Source organism: Mastigoproctus giganteus, chromosome 10 (genome assembly GCF_048544385.1).
Source record: "Mastigoproctus giganteus isolate SK-2022 chromosome 10, ASM4854438v1, whole genome shotgun sequence".
NCBI lineage: Eukaryota > Metazoa > Arthropoda > Arachnida > Uropygi > Thelyphonidae > Mastigoproctus > Mastigoproctus giganteus.
This window is the reverse complement of record NC_143584.1, coordinates 92,676,899-92,699,335: the sequence shown is the minus strand read 5'-3', so window position 1 is coordinate 92,699,335 and position 22,437 is coordinate 92,676,899. Positions and strand designations below refer to the sequence as shown.

General features: G+C 37.2%; 1 protein-coding gene across 1 annotated transcript in view; it reads left to right on the top strand.

Moving 5' to 3' along the window:
• The window catches only part of LOC150079157 (uncharacterized), a 153,276-nt gene that overhangs the window by 2,853 nt on the left and 127,986 nt on the right, over nt 1-22,437 (top strand). The window contains exons 2-3 of the mRNA XM_090382974.1: nt 10,076-10,212; nt 15,995-16,161. Of these exons, the coding sequence (XP_090239100.1) occupies nt 10,076-10,212; nt 15,995-16,161 (304 nt within the window). The remainder of the gene's footprint in view (nt 1-10,075; nt 10,213-15,994; nt 16,162-22,437) is intronic.

Genomic DNA, 22,437 nt, shown 5'->3' with positions numbered 1-22,437 from the left:
TTCAGCCACTAAACCCACCTGCATTAACTGTGAGGGAGAACATCCGGCCTATTCAAGGGCATGCCAGAGGTGGAAAGAAGAAAAAGAAATTCAACGGCTGAAGGCAGAGCTAAACATATCGTACCAGGAGGCAAGAAAAGCAGTGAAACCTCTTAACATCAAAAAACCTACCTACGCCCAGAAGGTAGCAGGGAGATGTTCGATTGGGACTCAGACGGACATGTCTGTCCCTCCAAAAGAATCATTTACTCCCATTGCACGTTATCTTTTAAGCTCCCAAAAACCTGCACAAAAGGACCAATCAGCTGCCACTCCTATATCGATACCTCCTAATGCTCCACAAGTTACAAAAGCAAAAGAAAAGAATAAGAAAGGGGAAGTAACACCTAGTACCCAGGAAAACATGGATGTCGAGCAGAAGGAGGTACATGATGAGTCAGTTTTGGAACTCTTTGCTGAGGAAGAAATGGACACAGGACAGCGTCCATACTTCCCCAGGAAAGATAAATCCAAGACTGACAAAATTAAGCCCTCAGCACCTCGGAAGCCGCCTGATGGACCCACCAAGTCCAAATAATGGCTAAATTCCTACAGTGGAATTGTCGTGGATTCCGGCAAAATACTGACGACATCAAGGCACTCCTGCAAAAGCACAAACCAGTTTGCTTTTGCGTACAGGAGACTTATTTAAAGGCAAATGATGACCCCACCATGTATAACATTACCATCATTCGTAAGGATAGAATTGTGGATGGGTCTGCCCACGGAGGAGTCGCAATCCTCGTCGGCAACCAGATCCCATTTCAGGCTTTGCAGCTTACAACTAGCATTGAAGCTGTAGCAATTCGCCTTACAGTGGGGTTCTTATTAACTGTCTGCTCTGTTTATTTGCCACCTGGGATTGACATCCCCCAGAAAGACCTTGATGATCTTATCATGCAATTGCCCTCCCCTTGTTTAATTCTTGGGGATTTCAATGGACATAACACTCTGTGGGGTAGTGCTGACATCAATGGAAGGGGACGAGTCATAGAGCATATGCTCACTGACAATGATCTCTCCCTCCTAAATGTGGGAACAAACACCTTCTTCCACATGCCTACCCGTACATTCTCTGCCATTGATCTTTCTATCTGCTCCCCTTCTCTCCTTCCTTCACTTACTTGGGAGGTAGAAGAAAATCCATATGGAAGCGATCACTTTCCCGTGATAACAACCCTAACTAATGGTAGACCCTGTCTGCCATTTAGTTTACCGCGGTGGAAGATCGATCAGGCTGACTGGAATGCCTTTCAATATCTGGCAAACTTTGACATCACTACAGTCAGTCAGGAGCCAATCAATGAAGCAGTCATGTATGTCACAGAAACGATTGTCCAAGCAGCTGCAATTGCAATCCCAAAATCATCCAGCCGGTTCCCACTATTCCCCAAACCTTGGTGGAATTCAGAATGCACGGCAGCAAAAAAAGCGCAAAACAAAGCGTGGGGGATATTCCGCCGATATCCCACCACTGAAAATTTAATATCCTTCAAACGTGCACGTGCAAAAGCACGTTATGTACGACGTCAGAGCCAAAGGAAATCTTGGATTCGTTTTACATCTTCCATAACTCAGGCTGCTAGCTCAAAAGTAGTCTGGGATAAGATCCGGAAAATGAAGGGAAAATATCCACCATGCCCTTCTGTGATCCTCGAGCATAACGGATGTCCAATTGCAGATCGAACTGCAGTAGCAAATACTCTAGGGGAAACATTTGCAAAAATATCTGCAATAACATCTTTTCCCGCAGAGTTTTTGGCCCTGAAAGAGAAAAATGAGAAAAACCCCCTGAACTTCTATTCAAAAGGGCTTGAATCGTATAACAAGCCCTTTTCACAGGAGGAGTTAAATGCTGCACTCTTTCTCACGCACGCAAGTGCTGTGGGGCCCGATGACATCCACTACGAAATGGTAAAACACCTCACACCACAATGTAAGGATCACCTTTTAATTCTGTTTAACAGAATTTTTCTTAATAAACAATTTCCGGACTCCTGGCGGAAAGCAATCGTCCTTGCCTTCCCAAAACCAGGAAAGGATCCTAGAAATCCAAGTAATTATCGTCCTATTGCTCTGACAAGCTGTTTGTGCAAAGTCCTGGAAAGAATGGTTAATGCACGCCTTGTATGGTATTTAGAAACAAATGGTCTGCTTTCCAGGACACAGTGCGGCTTCCGAAGAAATCGATCCACTCTGGATCATTTAATCCGATTGGAAACGTCCATTCGTGACGCTTTTATTAAATCCGAGCATTTGGTAGCAGTTTTCTTTGATATTGAAAAAGCGTACGACACAGCCTGGCGATTTGGAATTTTAAAAGACCTCTATAACTTTGGTCTTAGAGGTAACCTTCCTGTTTTTATTAAAAACTTTCTTTCGAATCGCCAGTTTCAAGGATTAGACCGGGGTTCGAGCCCGTGACCACCAAATACAGAGGATGCGGAAAGGTCAGGGAATGACCACCGCATATCACTGGAGCAATATGGCCTTAGTTGCTAATGCTCCTAAAAAAAAAAAAAAAAAAAAACCAAAAGCCAGTTTCAAGTCCGTTTAGGATCCACCCTCTCTCGAGTTTTCTCTCAGGAAGAGGGAGTCCCACAAGGATCCGTTCTAAGTGTTACGCTTTTCGCAATCAAAATAAACTCTATCACAGAACAACTTCCACCCACTGTAAACAATGCCCTCTATGTAGACGACTTTGCCATATTTTGCAATTCATGCAATATGAGGGTCATTGAAAGGCAACTGCAGAAAACCATTGATCGTCTCACAGCTTGGTCTTTGGCTAATGGGTTCAGATTTTCACCACAGAAGACCGTTTGTGTACACTACTGTCGCAAACGTAACCTTCATCCTGACCCAGAATTAAGGCTTGGGCAAAATAACATCCCAGTTGTAGCAGAATTCAAATTCCTTGGACTTATTTTCGACAAAAAGCTGACATTTTTACAACACATTCGTCAGCTGAGGACAAGATGTGTCAAAGGGCTTAACATCCTTCGTGCCCTTTCATCAACTTCATGGGGCGCAGATCGTTCTACCCTTCTTCGCCTTTACCGAGCACTTGTCCGTTCCAAACTCGACTATGGGTCTCAGGTTTATGGTTCTGCTAGAGATAGTGCACTTCGGTGGTTAGATCCAATCCACCATCAAGCCATCCGGACAGCCACTGGAGCATTTCGCACATCTCCTGTCCAAAGCCTTTACGTCGAAGCAAATGAACCATCTCTGTCTCTTCGACGTAAGCAGTTGTCCTTACAGTATGCATTCAAATTAAAATCCCTGCCCGATCATCCCACGTGGCCATCCGTGTTTGAGCCGCGTTGGGAAAATCTCTACAACACCCGTCGGACTGCCAACAAACCTTTTGGTATTCGCATTCAAGGGCTGCTGAATGAGCTGAACTTGACGGTAGACAATGTTGCCCAGTCACCAAGGCAATTCTTTCCACCCTGGCATGCTCATTTTCCAACTTGCGACTTCTCCCTTAAGATCTGGGAGAAGGCTACTACACTGCCATCTGTCTACCAGCAACTCTTTGCAGTACATCGACAGCAGTATTCTGACTTTCTGCCAATCTATACAGATGGCTCAAAGTTAGAATGTCATGTGGGATCTGCTGTTGTGTTCCCTCACAAAACAATATCCTATAAGATCCCACAAGAAACTAGCATTTATACTGCAGAGTTGCATGCAATACAAACAGCCCTAGATAACATTAAAAATTGCGACTACCAGAGGTATATGATTTATTGCGATTCATCAAGCGTGTTACAGGCTCTGGTATCGGTGAGTTTTAATCCTCATCCGATCCTGTCCAGGATCCGGCAGATTCTTTTTTCTCTCATAGAATTGGAATATGATATTCGCTTTTGCTGGATCCCAAGCCACATTGGGATCCGGGGAAATGAATCGGCTGATGCCGCTGCTAAATCAGCCATTTCCCTGGATAATCATTGCCTGTCAGTCCCCTATACAGACTACAGGCAAATAATACGTTCTAAATTACTCTCCCAATGGCAAGATTCTTGGCACGGACAGGCCACAAATAAATTACATCGCATTAAGCCTGTAATTGCGCAATGGCAGTCCAGTCTACGCAGGGTCCGAAGAGAGGAAGTTGTTCTTGCTCGGCTCCGCATAGGTCATAGTCATCTAACCCATTCCTACTTGCTGAGGGCGGATGACGCACCTATGTGCGAGATATGTAATGTTATTTTAACCGTTAGTCATATTTTAATAGAATGTCCTGATTTTATAGAAGCGCGACGTTTGTATTTTACCGTTTTTACTAATGTGACTGAGCCATTTACACTCAGTCACATTATAGGTGACAGAGACAATATGTCTGACGTTTTTAACTTTTTACAGTCTATTAATTTTTATAAAAGAATCTAAGGTTTACACTTCTTATACTTTTACTATACATCTTTTGACAATGATTTATTACTTGACGTGGTAGCTTTGGCTACCAAAATGTTTAGTAGCGTTTTAAAATTTGACTTGGCGCATTATGGCCTTAGCTGCCAATGCGCCATAAAAAACCAAATCAAATCAAATCAAGTCAGGGAATGACCACTGCATATCCCCAGAGCATTGGCCTTAGTTGCTAATGCTCCTAAATACCAAATAACAAACATCACTTATCCCTTCAACTGTTTTTCTGGAACAACCTCCCTTCACATTTCCTGAAAATGACAAATGTCAATAAGTATCTTCGTATTCTCACACTTGTCTATGCATGGTGCCAAGTACTATAGTTTCTGAAAACTTGTTTAGAGTTTCTTAAAATTCTAATCCATTTAAATAGTGTTTAATGCTTTTAAGTGGATTGAGGAAGAGCAGTTACAGAGTAGGTGGTGGAAGTTTGCCTTTAGTCAGTGGATGGTTGATTGCTGGAACAGCTTCCATTTGTTGTGGAAGTTGATAGTTTAAATAAATTAATTTGGCAAACTATTGGAGGGAATATAGGTGAAGTGGTTTATAGGCTGATGCTATAGGCTTGCTTTCTTGCATCATTTGTCATTGCTGGTTTCTTTAGAAACCCAAGGATATCTATTGATCTGCATAAAAATTACCTTTACCATAATACTATAAAGTTGAGTAGATAACAAAAGTATTGTACAATATTACAAATAACTTCCAAGCCACTTCTATTTTGGAAGACTTTCAACATGCTTACCAATTTATTGGTATGATCTTGGATTAATTTTCCATAGCAAAAAAATTGAAAGATTCAAGTGCAGTTTTACTGTAACTCAACTAAACTGAGTAAATTTGTTTAATTTAGATATAGCTACATTCTTAACTAGTTAGTATATAATACTAACCAGTTTTCATAGTTGCTGTTAATGACTCAAGGTTGATATAAGCTTGTCAGGGGTTAAGCAAGCAAAGGCAGAATACTAGAAATCTTTGGTAAAGGATGCAAAGACCCTTCTAAACTCTAGAAGGGAATGAATCAGATTAGTCATAGTCCACTTGATATCAGTGGTTTGACTGTTGTTCAGATAGCTGTCAAACTGAATATTTTGCATCCTCATTCACCCATGAGGACTTCTATGGGAAAATGGAGGCAGCAAGTGAGCAATTCTCTTCAGATTAGGCACTTGAGGAGACATAAATTGAAAGACAGTTGCAGAAACTTGCCTTTAACCAGCAGGTGGTTGATTGCTGGAACAAGCTTTCATCTGTTCTGGAAGTTAGCTTAAATCCAAGGAAGAATTAGACAACTCTTGGAGCCAATGGATAGGTGAAATAAGTTTTTTTGGCTGATGCTGTTATAAGCTTGCTTTCTTGCATCATATGCTACTGCTAATCAACTTTTTTAATTCAGATATACTGATTCTGAATGTACAATTTTTCATGGCCCTTCCCATAAATGGAATAAAGTAAATATGCAATGATATCACTTTACTCACTAAAACTATAGTAGCCATTGGTGGGCTTATGTCTGGTTGTTAATGTGATCATCCTGAATCAAGAGCCAGTCTGCCATTTGCTTCATTCCACCTTTTCTTAATAGCTTTCTCATTGGAATGATCTGGCTGAAACTTGATCAGCTTGTCATTGAAATGCATCAAAGCATATCATCAGTTAAAGCTTCATGTACTAGTAAGTTTCACAAACATTCTGGATGCAGCAAAGCCAAAAAAGAGACATAAGGCCCAGAATCTCTTCACAAAACATTCTACTTAATTTTATAAGAAACAGAGCAAAAGCCTAATATTTGACAATCTTGGATGAACTTTTTTGCTTCTACCAAATCAGGTAATATGGAATAAAATAGGCCAACTTAATGGCAAATCTGTAGCCACACATGCCAACTAATAACACAAGGCATGGACAAGACTTAACCACTACAGGCAATTTCCATATGTATAACCCTTGCATAGTCATCAGCTATGTTTTAAAACTGTCTGTAGGGAATTAGGTGTATAAGGACCAAACTAACAAGTTAGTAAACAAAACTAGCTTTAGTCTTGATGGTCTATATTCTAAAGGTGAAAGCTAATAATAGAATCTAAAGGAAAATAGAACTTAGAATAGTGAGTAACATTCTTCCACTATTCATTTGTTTGCTACTTCATCAGTGTCTTTGAGCAGACAGATAGCCAGACTAAAAGTGTCTCATACATACCAGTTTCTGCTGTCCCATACCAGTTTTTCCTGAGTTCCTCTTAGGTAATTGTAGAGAAAATATATGCAAAATGGTAATGTATTAAGTTTATTTTTTGTAAAACTGTCTGAATCTGCAAACTGGGATAGGCCACAAAGCTCAACAGAAGTATGTATCAGCTTAAATGCAAATAAGTCCCTACATGTTCTGTGGGGGTCAGACTGAAAAAAATATTCCCACTGTCAGGTTGTGTGTGCTAACTAAATTGTAGTATGCAGCTGCACCCTTCATGAACTGTGGCATGATGGTGAAATTGATGTAGGCAGTATGCCCTATGTCAATGCAAATCCTCTTATAGACTTGTGTTTCAGGATGTTAATCTGAGTTAGTGGGGGATGCCTATGAAGGCAGTAGGCTTTTGTTCATATAGGAACCTATATGAACAAAAGATGTGTTAATGAAAAAATAAAGGAAATGCTATCCTCTAGACAGTCTAGTAAACTTTACTAAATATCATTTCTTCATCAGTAAGAACATGACTCTCTCTCAGAATCCTAGCTGACAATTATTCAATTCTAATACCAGTGGACTTTTTCCATGTAATCAGCCATTCTCAATAGATAAGTTAACTATTCTGACCATATTGACAAAGCTCTTTGGGATAAATGCACTATTAAATGATTCTAAAACTTGGTGAGAAATCTTTACTCATTTCTATACAGAACTGTTATCCAACTGCCAGGTTCTGTGCTATTTGTTTTTTCCATAACCAGCTGCATGAGAGAAACTATGGTTAGCAATAAACTATCTTGGTTCTTGGACACCCAGAACTTAAGCATCCATCAATTGGCTTTTTGGAAAGCCAGATAAACTATTTAAAAATAAAATAATATTATGAATACCTACCTTTTCAATGAACATATCATAATGATATGCTTTGATGGAAAGCATGACAACTTAGATTATCATATTAAAATATCTTCAACTATGATGAGAAATCTGCTCCTAATACAACTTCCTAAGGTGCAGACCATTTCAAGTCAAATAACAAAGCCTCTTCAGATAAGAGTCCCACAGGGCTCAGTGCTATTTGCCATTATAATAATCTATTACAACCTACATACCAGATGTAGTGCAAATATGTGTATATGCAAATGATCTCGCTATCTATCATCCCGCCTCGGGCTTGGATCAAAGTACTGCAAAAACCTTGGGAGGTGCATTATGGCCACAGAAGCCGATGCGCCAACAACTACCAAAAAAAGCTATCTATCACTTACAGGGCATGCATAAATTGAGGCTACTTCAGTGTACAATAAATAAAATAAATTTGTGCCAAGAATAAGTGTGGAGTCTCAAAATGTTTGCAGTAAAGGGAGGATGCATCCTAATCCTGAAGTCTTAAATGGCCTGATACCTCTAGTACCCTTCTTGGAATAACTCTTGATAAAAAAAAAAGTGCTTTCTAGATCATATTTAATCTTTTGTACACTGTCTGAAAAAAGCTACAGTGTAATGTGGGGTGCACAACCATCATGCCCTACTACACTTATACAAAACCCTGATTAGACAAGTGGCACCATGGTGCCCATTATAGTTTAGGGAGACCAGATGCTCTGAACTGCAACTTGGATTCTTTGTCCTACCATTACCCATACTGACTTTTTAAATCTGCCTTTAAACATCACATTGACAAACCAGCTGAATAAACTGTTCCAAATAATGCCATGGAAGTAACCAAGTGAAGAATGTGAAAATAATTCTTTCAAGAATATGTATTGGCCTCATTTAACACATTTGCACTTTGTCAAGACAAACCTCTGCAGAGGTTCATCTGCTTACAGTCACACCTTGCTGTAAGTGCATTTCTCAGAATGTGCTTATCTTTATCAGACATTCTTTTAAGAATATTTATTTGTAATTTGATTTGAACTTAGTCCAAAAGTCATTCACAACATGAATAGACAAGACCCACCCTACATCCTTGTAGGTGCAGCTCAAGCATTTTTTCTAAAAACCTGATTTATTTTCATTAGGTGCAATACCCTAAGCTACTGCTGCTGTACCAAAAACTTGCCAAACAACAATTCGGGAGGTAATTGTGCATTATTTTGAGTCATTGAAACTGCAAAAAATTCCTACTCTAGCATTAGTAGAGGCAAGAAAGCAAGCTTATACAGTATCAGCCAAAAAACCTTATTTCATCCATACCAACTATCATTATACTCAGTGTAATATTACTGTCAACTGATGCCATTGGATTTGATGCACAAAATAGTAAAATTACTTTGCACTAAAAGTTAACCTTGTGGCAAAAGCCATGAAACTTGTGCTGTATTTGCATGCAGCATAGCCTCATTTTGTTCATAGCAATGGCCAAACTAAACTTGCTGCTTAGTGTACTCCTCCCATTCTGGGGACATCCCTGTTCTTGAATTGCCTTTATGGATTATAAATCATGCTCCAGTGAAGTAGTTATATTTTTGAATGATAATGTAAACTATCAACAAAATTAGTTTTAAATGCCCAAATTACACATTACTAGCCTCTAACCTGTACAACTTATTTTTCATTTATAAGTCTGTACAAACAACTTAATTCATTCTCAGCCTCTGTGTGCTCAATTACTAGTGGTGTAAACAGCATATTACTCCCATAATATGTGAGTCCATGTTTTGGAACACTTTGCTGTTTATATATAGTTTTAACCGGTTAAGTTGTATGCCATTTTATATATATTCTGGTTTAAGACCCTTCATTTTTAACAGTAGGTTGAAAACTTGAACAACTAGAATCTGAAACTTCAAAAGGGTCAATGCAGTATAGGTAATAGCACACCTTAAGTACCAATTCTTTTGCATTGAATAACACTTTGGAAACAATGCAAAGGAAACTTGTCTCATAGTTAAGACAAACTAGTAAACCTAGTCTGCTTGATAGTAAATCATGTACATAACCATATATAGTTAATTTCTTATGACTAATTTGCTTCATTTTTATGTAGCAATGAACTGTGCCCTACTTTGTTACTGGTAGCAAACTATCTCATTTACCAGGATAGTCTAGCTTTGGTCTTGAGCTTTAGTGTCCTTAATGTTGTGACTACATTATGCTTGTCAAGCAGCTTGTTTACAGGATTAGTGTTTAAACTGAAATAGATCTCAGTATTACTTGAGTTCTGATTTAAATATAATATTGAAATCAATCATCCTAGAATTTAATATAAGAACATTGGGTTCAAAACTACTTTATTTCTGGTTCTAATCAACCAAGAATATTTTTATTCCCAAAATAAAATGGGTGGACTCAAATTTTAATTGACAACCACCCCTTAAACTAAGCTTTCAGTATTAACTAAGTGTATAGTACTAAGTTAATTGAACTAGATTATGAGTAATAAATTTTTATTTACAGAGATGTTTATATAGGTAATCTAACAGTCTTGGGCTCTCTAAATGGAATCAGTATTTCAGAGTTCACTTCTGTTATATGGAAAGAAGGAAGTAAGCTTATTGAAGCCAAGATTTTCTTCAATCAACTACTCTCATCTGGTGAGTAAAACTGCTCAGTGTCTCCTTAGTCTTCAGCTTGAAGCAATCTTATTTTGACTAGAAAAGTGAAGTGTTTTTCATGAATAAAATGCTATATCCTAATACTAACAGTATGGAAGTTATGGGTTTTTCCTTGACTGTCTGCATGTCATTACAAATCCTTTAATGATCCTAATGCAAAAATCAGTTTTACTCTAATTTCATTCTCCAAGATAGGTTCAATTGCTTAGCTTAATATAAGAAAATGTAAACTTCTGTATTTTATTAACTTGATTCTTTAACCCTTGACTACCAATTTCTCCTAGTTTTTTCTTAGCTAAACTTTTTAATACTTATGAATAAAATGAGTAGCATGTGCTTCCTCAAGCAACAGGAAAACATTTTTGCTGATGAAACTTTGTATTTCATTGTCTCAAAGGACTTGAGTTTTGCTTCACCTTTGCAAGCTTTGTCTGGTGTAATACTACACAACCAGATATGGAATCTAGAGGTATTTAGACATGTCCATGCTTAAACTTCACTGAAGTTTATAGCTGCTGACTGCTATACTTGGAGGAATAGCATGAAATATTTCAGTAGCAATTATACTTGTAATTTTTTCAAAACAACCATTTTAAAATGGTAGTTCCTTTTAGAACTAGAACGATTTCTAGTAAAAATATATTACTAGGAATCTGTGCACAACATTGCCAACCTATGCACTTAATTACTTTGTAATATTAGCCTTTGATTCTATACCTTTATGTTGGCACCTATATATGCTGAGGGATCTCCCAGTGATGCTGCTGGATCTACAGATTAGTGTTGCTGGGATCTTGCACTTGCCATTGAACACAATCACTGATTGCATCAAAGAAAGCCAAAAATGAGGGTAGATGGGCAGAATAGACATTACAAAGCACTATAGCTTTCCTAGTAAGGCATCTGGACTGCAGTTGCTTTCACTAGGAACTCTACCTTTTGTCTGTTTAGGTTGATTCTGTTTTAATCACTAAAATCAAGTATTTGTCATGTACTGCAACCTATGAACTTTCTGGAAAGGAGTAGCCTTGTTAACAGCCCTACCTTAATATACCACTTGGGCCAAGATGGGAAGTTGTGTTAGTCCACTCAGTATCAACTTGCTGGCAAATCTGGTTGTTAGGGTCAACTCTATTCCAATAAATCTTGCTTTGTCTTTTTGGACAGGGTAAAGAATTAACTATGGCTATAGTATCTAGGTAACTCATTCCACTTGCATACATTCCCTGATCTTTTGTTCCTATTGCATGCTACTTACTGAACACTCAAAAGCAAGACAAATAATCACTTGCCACTCCCAATTGAAACCACTTGTCATTTGCTGCCTGCAATAAATGAAATCAAGAGGTGAAAGAAGCAAATCTTCTTTTTTTTAGAGGAAGATATGGACCATTTGTTAAGTGGGACTGGGGTTCCCCAACCCCATGCTTAGATACTCAGGCCTTTACAGAGTACTGTGACAGGTAATTTGGGTTGTTGGTATATTTCTCTGGTCATTTATCCACAAGGACCCCACTTTTCCCATCCTTGCCTCAAGGCAGGCTAGGTGTAGTAGAAATAAAAAGGTCTTTTGCAGGGTAAGCCATGGGTGATGCTTGAGCTTGCCAGGGAGGGTCCAAGCAGAGAAACTCTGGAAGAGTGGCAAGGAACAGATGAAGGAACAAATAAGGAACAGATGAAGTGGATGACCAAGACCTTTTCTGCCTAGAAATAAAGTGAAAGGTGTCCCATCCTCCACAGGGGACATTGTGGTCAAATTGGGGGCCTATTAGAATAACTCTACATACTTGTGCCTAATTGCACACCTGTCATACTAATTTTTTGCAATCAAATTTTTTATGCATTTTGGGGCAGATTGAATAGCATAACATTCTCGCATGTATCCTTACATTCATTATACAGACACAGGTGCCACCTAAACTTTACATTAATCTCATTCAGTCACTGCATAGTTTACATAGGTGATGTGATATTCACATTTATACAACTTAACCTGTAAGAATAGCTAATTAGTTCTATATTTAACTCTTTTCATTATACATATTTAGGGTATAACAGTTGATACTAATGGGACACTCATTCCCATTTTTCACTCACTTATCCCACTCAATCAGTACCTTGAATAGGATGGCACACTTTTTCCCCTTTAGGTTAAGTGGAATCATTTCTCACCCAACATAAGATACACTGATGTACCTACCTACATTCTCACATATGTATATGTACTCACCTAGACTTGCGCAAGCAAAATTCTATACAGATTATCACATTAAGACATGCTTCTGCTTTTATGTTCAATCATATATCTATTTATGATTGAACATAAACTCAGATAACAATAATAGACATATGAAATTTTATTTATGGTTAGTCATATAAAATTATAGTGACATGACATAAGACAAAGATCTAGAACATACATTATAACCACTTCACAAAGGTCATTCAAAGAGTGGTGCAAATATAGAACTGTTAGTTTAACTTCTGTTCTGGGAAAATAATGGAGTCTGGTTAAAGAGGTGATGCAGGATCACCTAGACAAGTCTACTAATAATTTAGACACAGCATGGGTTTGTTAAGGAGAAGTGTTGTCTAGCCAATTTGATTTGATACTGTGGTTGCAAAGGAATTTGATACAAAAAAAATTGATATATTACTTGGATTTCAGGAAAGCTTTTGATTCTGTTGCACATGCAAGACTGCTATACAAATTGAAGAGTATGGCATCAAGGCCAAGTTCCTGCAATGGATAAAGGGATGGTTGAGTGGGAGATGGCAGTGGTAATAAGTGGAGAATGCTCTACTTGGACTAATGTTATTAGTGTAGTCCCCCAGGGTTTGGTGCAGGGCTCATTGTTGAAGTATTTATCAATGAAGGTATACCAGGCTTAATGTCAGTTTGCAGATACAAATATTGGCAGGGTTGTTAATGATAATACAGTATGCTGCTACAACAAGATCTAGAAAAATTGGGCTGAGAAGTGGCAACTGATTAATACATCAGTTAAGACTTAATACATCAAACCAAGTGAACTGTCTCCTTTTGCTCTGAAAGCCCACCATACATGCCCATCAATTTGAGCTATGATAGTGTAAATTTCTAACATACACTGCCAACCATCCCTCCAGTATTAGTGTCCAAAAGCTGCTCAGAGCTTAATATCATACCATGGCACCAAGTTGGCCTTTCCACCATCCATGTTCTTTAGTAACAAGGGACTTGTTATTAAGCTACACCATCTGTTTACCAACAGCTGTGCTGCCCATTAGTCTGCTTACTCCTGCTTGGGTTTCTGATGGATAAATCAGTGGGAGATCCACTGCAGGCAGCCCAAATAATACAATATCTAAGCTTCCCACAAGTGCAGGAGAGCTGTGCTCTAAAAGATAGCCTTGGACCACATTACTCTGAATAATTATCAAAGGTATATGGTTTAGATTCTAAGTGCACTACAAGCTATCAATGAAAGAATCCTAGTCCAGTCTAGGGTTCAGCAGAAGATTCTTTATGAATCTATTTGGCCTCCACTTCTGCTGATCCCAAGCCACATTAGGATCAGGGGTAACAATCTGATAGATGCTGCAGCCAGATTAGTATGTTACTCTGAGAGTAGAGTATATTACTCAGATGAAGATTAATCTGGTCTGCAAGAAGCAAAGCAAGTTCTTGCTTGCCTCCACATGACAGCCATTCCTGCCAAGGGCAGATTCTCTTATGTGAATTGATTTAACCATTCAACATTTTATTAGTCCCCCATTACAAATGTGAATATTTTTATTTCAGTTGTCCAACTGAGCCTTGTACACATCAGCTTTTGATCTAACAAATGATCATAAGCTGTTAATTAAAAGCTTTAAATCTTGGTACATTTTTTAGAATGTACCTTCTATAGCTTTTAGATTTATCTCTATCAATGTACTTTGACATGGTGACCTAATTTGTTAGATCACCAAAATATTAATTGGTCTTTTCTATGACCTGGTTTTGGTCAATTCCTGTACTTTCAATGAATTGTGTAACAATACTTGCCTGCTTGTTGCATTTATAGTTCTTGATTATCCCTAGTGGTGGTCTGCAAATGTTAATTAGTAAAATCTGTGCTGAAGACAACTTGGAAGATGAGGCTTTCAGTTCTCAGGAATCCTTGCTTCTCCCATAATCGTGTCTGGTTTTATATAGAGTAAACAAGCAAAAGAACTTTCTGAGTGAATGAACTTATTTAAATTTAAGTGACTTCCTTAAATCTTATAGATAAGAATGCACTTTTGCCAGTGGTGGTGGTACTAGAATTTCTTTACAAGCCTGAACTTCATGGTGCCCTAAGCAACTAAAAGCTGAAATCATTACTTCTAGTAATGAGTGTATAGAACTGCAAGCTCAGACTTTAATGGGCAATTTTTTTAATTTAAAAATTAAGTTAGGATTAGTTGTAGGGCAACTCTTGTAATTGGCATTTTCAATTATCCCATTTTTCAAAATGGCTTGGTGTAAATGCCACTGGTTATCTATGTGCTTTGCTCATTGGTGCTAATAGCAAAAAACTAAACTGTTCAGTTCCATTAATTATAATGGCCTATAACTTCTGCTTTATGAAAAATTATCTCATGTTTAGTTTGGAAGAATAAATTAGATGAATAAAATTGTAAGACTGTTTAGAAAGGTATTCAGAAGTGCTTTGTGAGCAGATGCATGATTGGAGTAATAAAGTTTCCCATAGATAAGGTTTTTTCTGATTGCTTGTTTTAATGAAGTTGTCTAGTATGAATTAATTGCCAATTCTAGCATAACTAGCCTTCAGAAAAATATTCTGGGAGACCTGTATGGAGCACTAAGTCATGAAAGGTAACTATTTTTCACATACTAATTAAGAGTGAAGTTGTTTCAACTAGTCTATGAACTTTGCAGAAAAAAATTAAGATCTCCATGTTTAATGATATCAGTTGAGGCTCACAATATTTTAAACTAGTCTAATGCCTTTTGAACTCTATACTTTATTTGAAAACAAGACAAATATCATGTATTTTAAACTTTATGCTTTTATAACTACTTTTTTCTAAAAAAAGTTGTTGTCTTTAAAGTAGCCAAGACAGCTGATTGTTTTAAAATTGTTTTGCTTGAGAAAGATCTTATATTCTAGACACCAATCTTATTAGTTCACATTCAAATAGGCAAATCTCTTACCTGTATCTTTTTCATAAGATATCTATAATTCAACCTAGTAGCAAATCAAATAGCTACTTGCAGGCAGGTAGCTGATTTTGGTTTTGCTTTTTTTGCAAAAAGCATAGTTAATCAAAATTTATTTACTGGATAAGAAGTTCAAATGACTTAAGCCCTATAACAGTTTCCCAGTTGCATTTTAGATGCTTAGCAGTGTAGTAAAGAAACGAAAGCTGTAGCAAAAACAAGCCAAGCATGTGTACTTTATACAGTGCCATAAATTTTAGCTCAGTCTTTCTTAGATTGAAACTAAATGCCTTTCCAGTGGAATTAAGATTTAAAATGGCATATCAGGGTACTTTCTAGAGGTTTACACCTATGAGTGTGAGGATAGACTTTGGGTTCAGTCAAGGCCCCTTCTATAAATTATGCATCAGTCATTCCTAAAATAAATGACTAGGAATGACACTTAAGATTCAAATGAGTTCCTTATTGTCAAATTGGCAGCATACCACTAGTTAAACCTTCTCCTGATTTGTCAAAACACTTATCTATTAACTGATTTCTAAATTCACATTAAAATCTGCACTTTCTCTTTAGGTAAACTGGATATGGAGGATCTTGGAACATTAGATGGAATAAGTTTCAGTAACTTAATTTCACTGGATGAAGATCAGTATATCAGTTTTCCAATAAGCATTGATACTGGCATAGTGGTTAACAACATCAGTTCCTTGGGTTTCATCAACAGTTGTAACTTGACAGAGGTAAGACTAACCTGAACTAGTTTTTATAAACTAGAAATAGTTTGTTCATTGTCACCAATAATTCTAATAGTTATTAATTACTTTATCTCCCTTGATAATTGTGGAAACTTGTAATCTGCCTAAGAAATTTGTGCAAAGTAGAAGAGTCTAGGTCCGTGGTGGCGAACCTATGACACGTGGGTCAGATACTGACCCACGAAGGCTTTGTAAGTAACCCACACGCATGCGTTTATTGTAATATTGGCCTACTTTTTTTAATTAAAACAGAGAAAAGATAATCGAAAATATTAAACAATTATAAAATATAAATATGTAATGTCAGATTTATAAAAAAATAAATAAAATATATAAATAAAAAATAACAAAAATCCAAGAGGAATGTGGACGTCGGCAAACAACTGTTCTATTGTATTAAACTACGCGTGTGGGTGACTCATTACATTTTGACATAAACTTGGCGCGATTTGTCGTTGCATTGAAGAACGGAGATGTACCGGGCTAGTACAAAGTTACCAGCTCGTACTCTCGCAGTATTGGACTAAGAGGCAGACTTGACGTACGCGTCTAATGTAATGCCAGTTGGAATTAAAGTTATCAACTTTATAAACTTAATAAGCGAGAATTTGCACAATTATTAATGGAAATTGAGTGCCGATATTCTGGGATTTTGACATACAACAATGTTCGATGGCTCAGTTGCGGCCAAGTTCTTAATCGGTTTGTCATTTTATTAGACGAAATAAAGCTCTTTTTGAATGAAAAAAACAATAGTTATGACGAATTTTCAAATATAGATTGGCTAAATGATTTAATGTTCTTATGTGATATCACTCAGCATTTCAATGAACTGAATAAAAAACTTCAGGGACATGGACAAATTGCATTAATGATGTTTGAAAATATCAAAATATTTATGAAAAAACTTGACATCTTTACTAAAGATTTGGAAATGAGCACCATGAAATATTTTCCTCAATTACAAAAACATTTTCAAAACACTAAAGATTTTGAAAATTTTCTTGACATTCAAGAAAATGCAATTAAAAAATATTTAACCATTTTGCAAGAAATAAAACAAGCTTTCCATGAGAGATATAATCAATTTAAAAGTTTGGAAAATACATTTCGCTTTATTTTATGCCCACATAAAGCAGAGTACAATACAATGCAGCTAAACGATTTTATGTGGCTAGGTATCACTAACTTAGAAATGGAATTAATTGAATTCCAAAGCAGCATAGTATGGAAAAATAAATTTGAAAACTTGATTTTCGAAGTAGAAGGAAAAATTTCAGAAAGATTCCACACTAAAAGTTGAAAATATTATATTAAACGCATGGTATTCTTTACCGAACAATTTTACATGTATGAGGAAACTGGCTAACCCTCTTCTCACAATGTTCGGGTCCACATATTCATGTGAAAAATTGTTTTCCTCAATGAAGTTTGTTAAATCTTCCAACCGGAATAAACTTGGAAATGAATTGACTGCAAAATGTATTAAAGTAATGAACACGAAATATGTACCTAATATTAAGAAACTGTCTGAAAGTAAGCAACAACAAATTTCGCATTAAATATACTTTTATCAACTTTATTACACGTACTGTATCTGTAATTATGTTTGGCGCACTATGGTCATAGTTGCCGATGCGCCCAATAAATCCCGAAACAAACAAGTAATTATGTTAATTATTAATGAAGAATATTTCAAAATAAGAGTTTTTTCTTTTATTCCTTGCCCATTCAAATACTTTGTGCAGAGGCAATACTGGTCATGATGTCACCTGGTGCAGTACAAGGTATCAAATCAAGCTTCGATATTTACCTTTTTTTTTTAGCTCTTCACTTGCAAAAGTTAAAGTTATAAATCAAAAAGGAAACTAAAACCTTTTTTGGATTATTTCAAAAGTGAGAACCAAAAAGATTCAACTGTCAACTTTATCTCTTAACAAAATGTTTGATGTTTCCAAATAATTGGTACCCTTTTCACCCCCCCCTTTCTAATTGAGGCCACTAACTTATGACTCATGGGCTAGTATTTAAAAAAAGAAATAAAAATAATTGACCCACTCTTCAAAAAGGTTCGCCATCACTGGTCTAGGTACTCAAATAGAATTGAGCCTCACTTACTGCAAAGTCTACTCTTGCTATACAAAATAAACCTTTAAGTATAAGGCATTTGAAGGCCTTGTGGCATGAGTATCAAGGGTTTATTTGAAGATTCTGGTAATGTAATTTGTTAACTCCCATTTGCAGTCTATGCACTTTTGCAATGTGTTAATTCTAGCTGTGAAGAAAGTTCTTCCGCCTCCAGGAGTATATACACTACAGCAATGACATCAGTCTTTGGGAAAATGGATGCCAGCCAAGGATTTTTTCTAAAGAAATGGGCAAGTCTAAATATGGGATGGTCCAAGATTTCAAAGCCATACTGTTGCAGTGCAGACATGGCAGTCAGATTTGAGAGTAGCACATGTTCCTGATGGATCAAGATTTCATTTTTCCTGGAATTTTTCACACAAATGCTTCAAATTCATATGCCAATATGATGGTCTAACTCTTCTGAAGCTAATCCACTGGCAATATTCCATCAGCATCCCAAAAACAAATGCCATCACCTTTTCAGCAGAAGGAAAAGACTTCTTACAATAAACTGACACTTAATCACAATTATGCACACTATCAACCTCTGCAGTGATAGATGTTGCAGGTCATCCACAGTATAGGTTATCTTCCAGTCTCTCTCCCTTGTTTAAATTCTGCCCACTTAATCATGGAATAGAAAGGGGCATTCTCCCTAGCGTTGTAACAATATCCTCAGTTTCCTTTTTATTAGTCTTTGTTTAAATATTGTATGATTGGACAGACTTTATTTTGTCCATCTTTCCTTATTCACACAACTGATTTCAGGACCTATGATTGAAACTGCAAGTAACTTGGTAGGCAACACTCCAATTGTACAGACTAACACTTGGGCCACACTTTACAAATACCCCTTGTAAATGCAACTGTGGTAAGGCTAGTCACTTAAGTGACTAGTTGGCAAGTCTACTAAAGCATCCCTTTATTGCTATAGTGATGCTATCCCTTTTTTCAGTGATAGCTGTCACCAGCTGCTGCCATTCACTTGAACCAACTATTTTGCTTGCTTCTGTCTCTCAGCAGTAGCACTCCAAATCATGACAACACTTGACCTGTTGGAACCAAATGTTTCTTAAAGATGTATTTATAAGCTATATGGAGCAAGGAAGCTGTGGTGCTCTTATTGCACCAACCAGAAATCTTGCCTAATGTAGATGCCCACTGAACTAAGCTATGTATTTCTAAACTTACCCATAGAACTAATTGCTAGTTGTAGTGTCATAACTGAACTGCTTTCATTTTATTATTCCCAAACTTAAACATGTTGGGTGCCTCTCTGGGCAGGAGCAGCAGTGCGTAGCACATGCTTGATAAGACCAGGGTTCAAGTCTGTGACCACCAAATACAGAAGATGCAGAAAAGTCAGGGAATGACCACTGCATATCCCGGAGCAATATAGCCTTAGTTGCTAATTCTCCTAAAAACTAAAATAAACTTAACCTGTTTTTTAAAGCAGTCAGTTGCTAAGCTCTAGCTTGCATTCAATGTTATATGAAAATGCCAGAGAACATTCACTATGTATTGATACTTGGTGTAATAATTAATTTCTTATATGGTTTTTGCATTTATTTCCAATAAGTTAACTTTGAAAATGTCAAACAGCCATGAAACAAGCATGTCAATTTTTAAAACCATTGAAGTGCACAACTCAGTTATGCTTCTACACTTATCAAACTAAGTTGTCTTTCTTTAAATTCAAACCAACTTTTCCAACACCAGATGAAAGTTTCATTTACTCTGGCTGAAAGCAAATTTTCACACTTGTCTTGCAACCATCCTTCATTTTAATTTGTCACTGTTTTACCTGAGTAAGGATGCCATCAGCATTGTTTCCTGGTTCCATTTAGTGCCTTAATTAAATACTTAGGTTCTCCTATGAGTACCTAGTTTGCAAGTTGCAGTGATTGCAAATTATTATTTCATGATTTAAAAGTATCCTTTTGTTTCCCTTGCTACTCCTATTTATCTTGCACCTATTCAAACCCTAATTTCTTTAAATTGGGGTTAAACCTGCATTAAAGACTTGGCCTTACCTTATACAATAGGATAATTACTTATCCATGCTAATGCCAATATAATTCCTGTATGTTAATGGAAAGAACACCATGTCCTAGCAAACTTATTGTACTGCTCAACTCTGTTAGACTGTACAGTTATCCCTAGGTCTCTATTCTCCTCACCTTGAGTGGTACTACACTTAATGTTCCTGAATTACTGCTACTCTTATGCAGCACAAAAGGTGATATAGTTGTACACATTGGCACTAATGATATTAAGAGTAGGAGACCGACAGAATTACTTAACAAGTACAGGTTACTGTTGAAAAAAAGCCGTGAAGTAGGGTTGAATTTGAAAGTGTCTGCAATTCTGCCCAGACACGATAGGAGGGAGTATATGATGAGAGCCTTGTCGATCAATTTGGCCCTGGAAAGATTGTGCAAGGCTCAAGGGGTAGAACTTTTTTTTTTCAGCCTGGACTGTACTTGTTAACAGGAGAGATTGCTTCTACAGGGATGGGATACACTTAAATAGAAAGGGTGCAAGAATATTTGCTGATGCTATCGAGGCAGTGTTAGGTGGGTTGGAAAGCTGATAGCTATTGGGGATACAAGGACTAATAGTTTAACAGTAGCCGTAGGCAGAGGTGAAGGTGATTCTTGCACAACTTCTATTAGAATAAGTAGCGACCTGGAGCGAGGGGTGTTGGGATTTCAGGGACGGATGTCAGTCATCGCGAAACAGTTGAGTATATGGGATGTGTTAGAGTGGCTGGGAATAGGAATAGGTGCATGTATACCAATGCTAGAATTAGTTGATGAATTTGAAGTGTTGGTCAAGACATCAAAGGTGGATATTGTTGGGATATCAGACGTGGTGTGTCACCCAGAAAAAATGCTGAACTGGAATTTGGAGAGTACAATGTGTACAGAAAGGATAGACAGGATAGGAAGGGAGGAGGTGTTATGCTGTTAATAAAGAAAAATATAAAATCAAGAAGTGCATCCAGTTGATATAGATGAACAGTGCACTGTTGAGTCAGTTTGGTGTGACATAAGCACTGCAAAAGCAAAAATTAGAGTAGGAGTGTGTTATAGGCCTAATGACTCAAATGTGTACAATGAACAATTGTACAGAGAAAGAGTTGGCTAGTAAATCAGAATGTCTTATAATGGGCGATTTTAACTTCCCAGATATTGACTGGAACTTGTGGGTTGGGCACTCGCACACTAGTCAGACTTTTGTGGATTTATTGGATGATTGTTTACTGCAGCAGCATGTTCAAGAGACAACCAGAGAAAGTAACTCTTGATCTGGTTATCAGCAGTGATCATTCATGTATTAGGAATTTGCAGATAAAAGAACCACTAGGTGGCAGTGATCAGTGTACTGACATGGGATTTACTTAAAGATTTAATTACCATCAGGGGTAAAGGAAAGGGTTTTTGCTTCTGTAAAGGAGAGTACAGTGGTCTCTGACAGTTTTTAAATTCTGTACAGTGGGATCAACTGACTAGGTTACCAACAATAAATTCTAAGTGGGAAGCATTCAAGGAATTAATCGTGGAAGCTACTAAAAGTTTCATACCTATTAAGAAATATTGTTCAAGGTTTAGGCCTAAATGGTTGTCAAATGAACTAATGAGACTTGTAACAGAGAAGAAAAATTCATGGGATGCATATAAATTATCAAGCAACTCAGAAGCCTATGTCAGATATAAGTTAATCTGTAATCGGGTCACAAAGGAGGTTCGGTAGGCGAAGGCAGATTACAAGAAATCCTTGGCAAAAGATGCTAAGAAAAATAGCAAGGATTTCTTTACTTATATAAACTCTAAAAGGAGGGGGATGAATCTGATTGGTCCACTTGACATCAATGGTTTGACTGTTGATGATCCTGCTCAGATAGCAAACAAACTGAATGAGTATTTTGCATCTACATTCACACATGAGGAATTATTAAGGTTTGAAAATGGCAGAAGGTTATCAAATTGTAGCAGGGTGCTTAATGATCTTGTAATAACTGAGAGCAAAGTGGAAGAGAAATTGTTGAAGTTAAACGTAAGAAAAGCACCTGGGGTGGATGGGATCTATCCAGTTATATTAAAGGAGACGGCAAGGCAACTAAGCAAA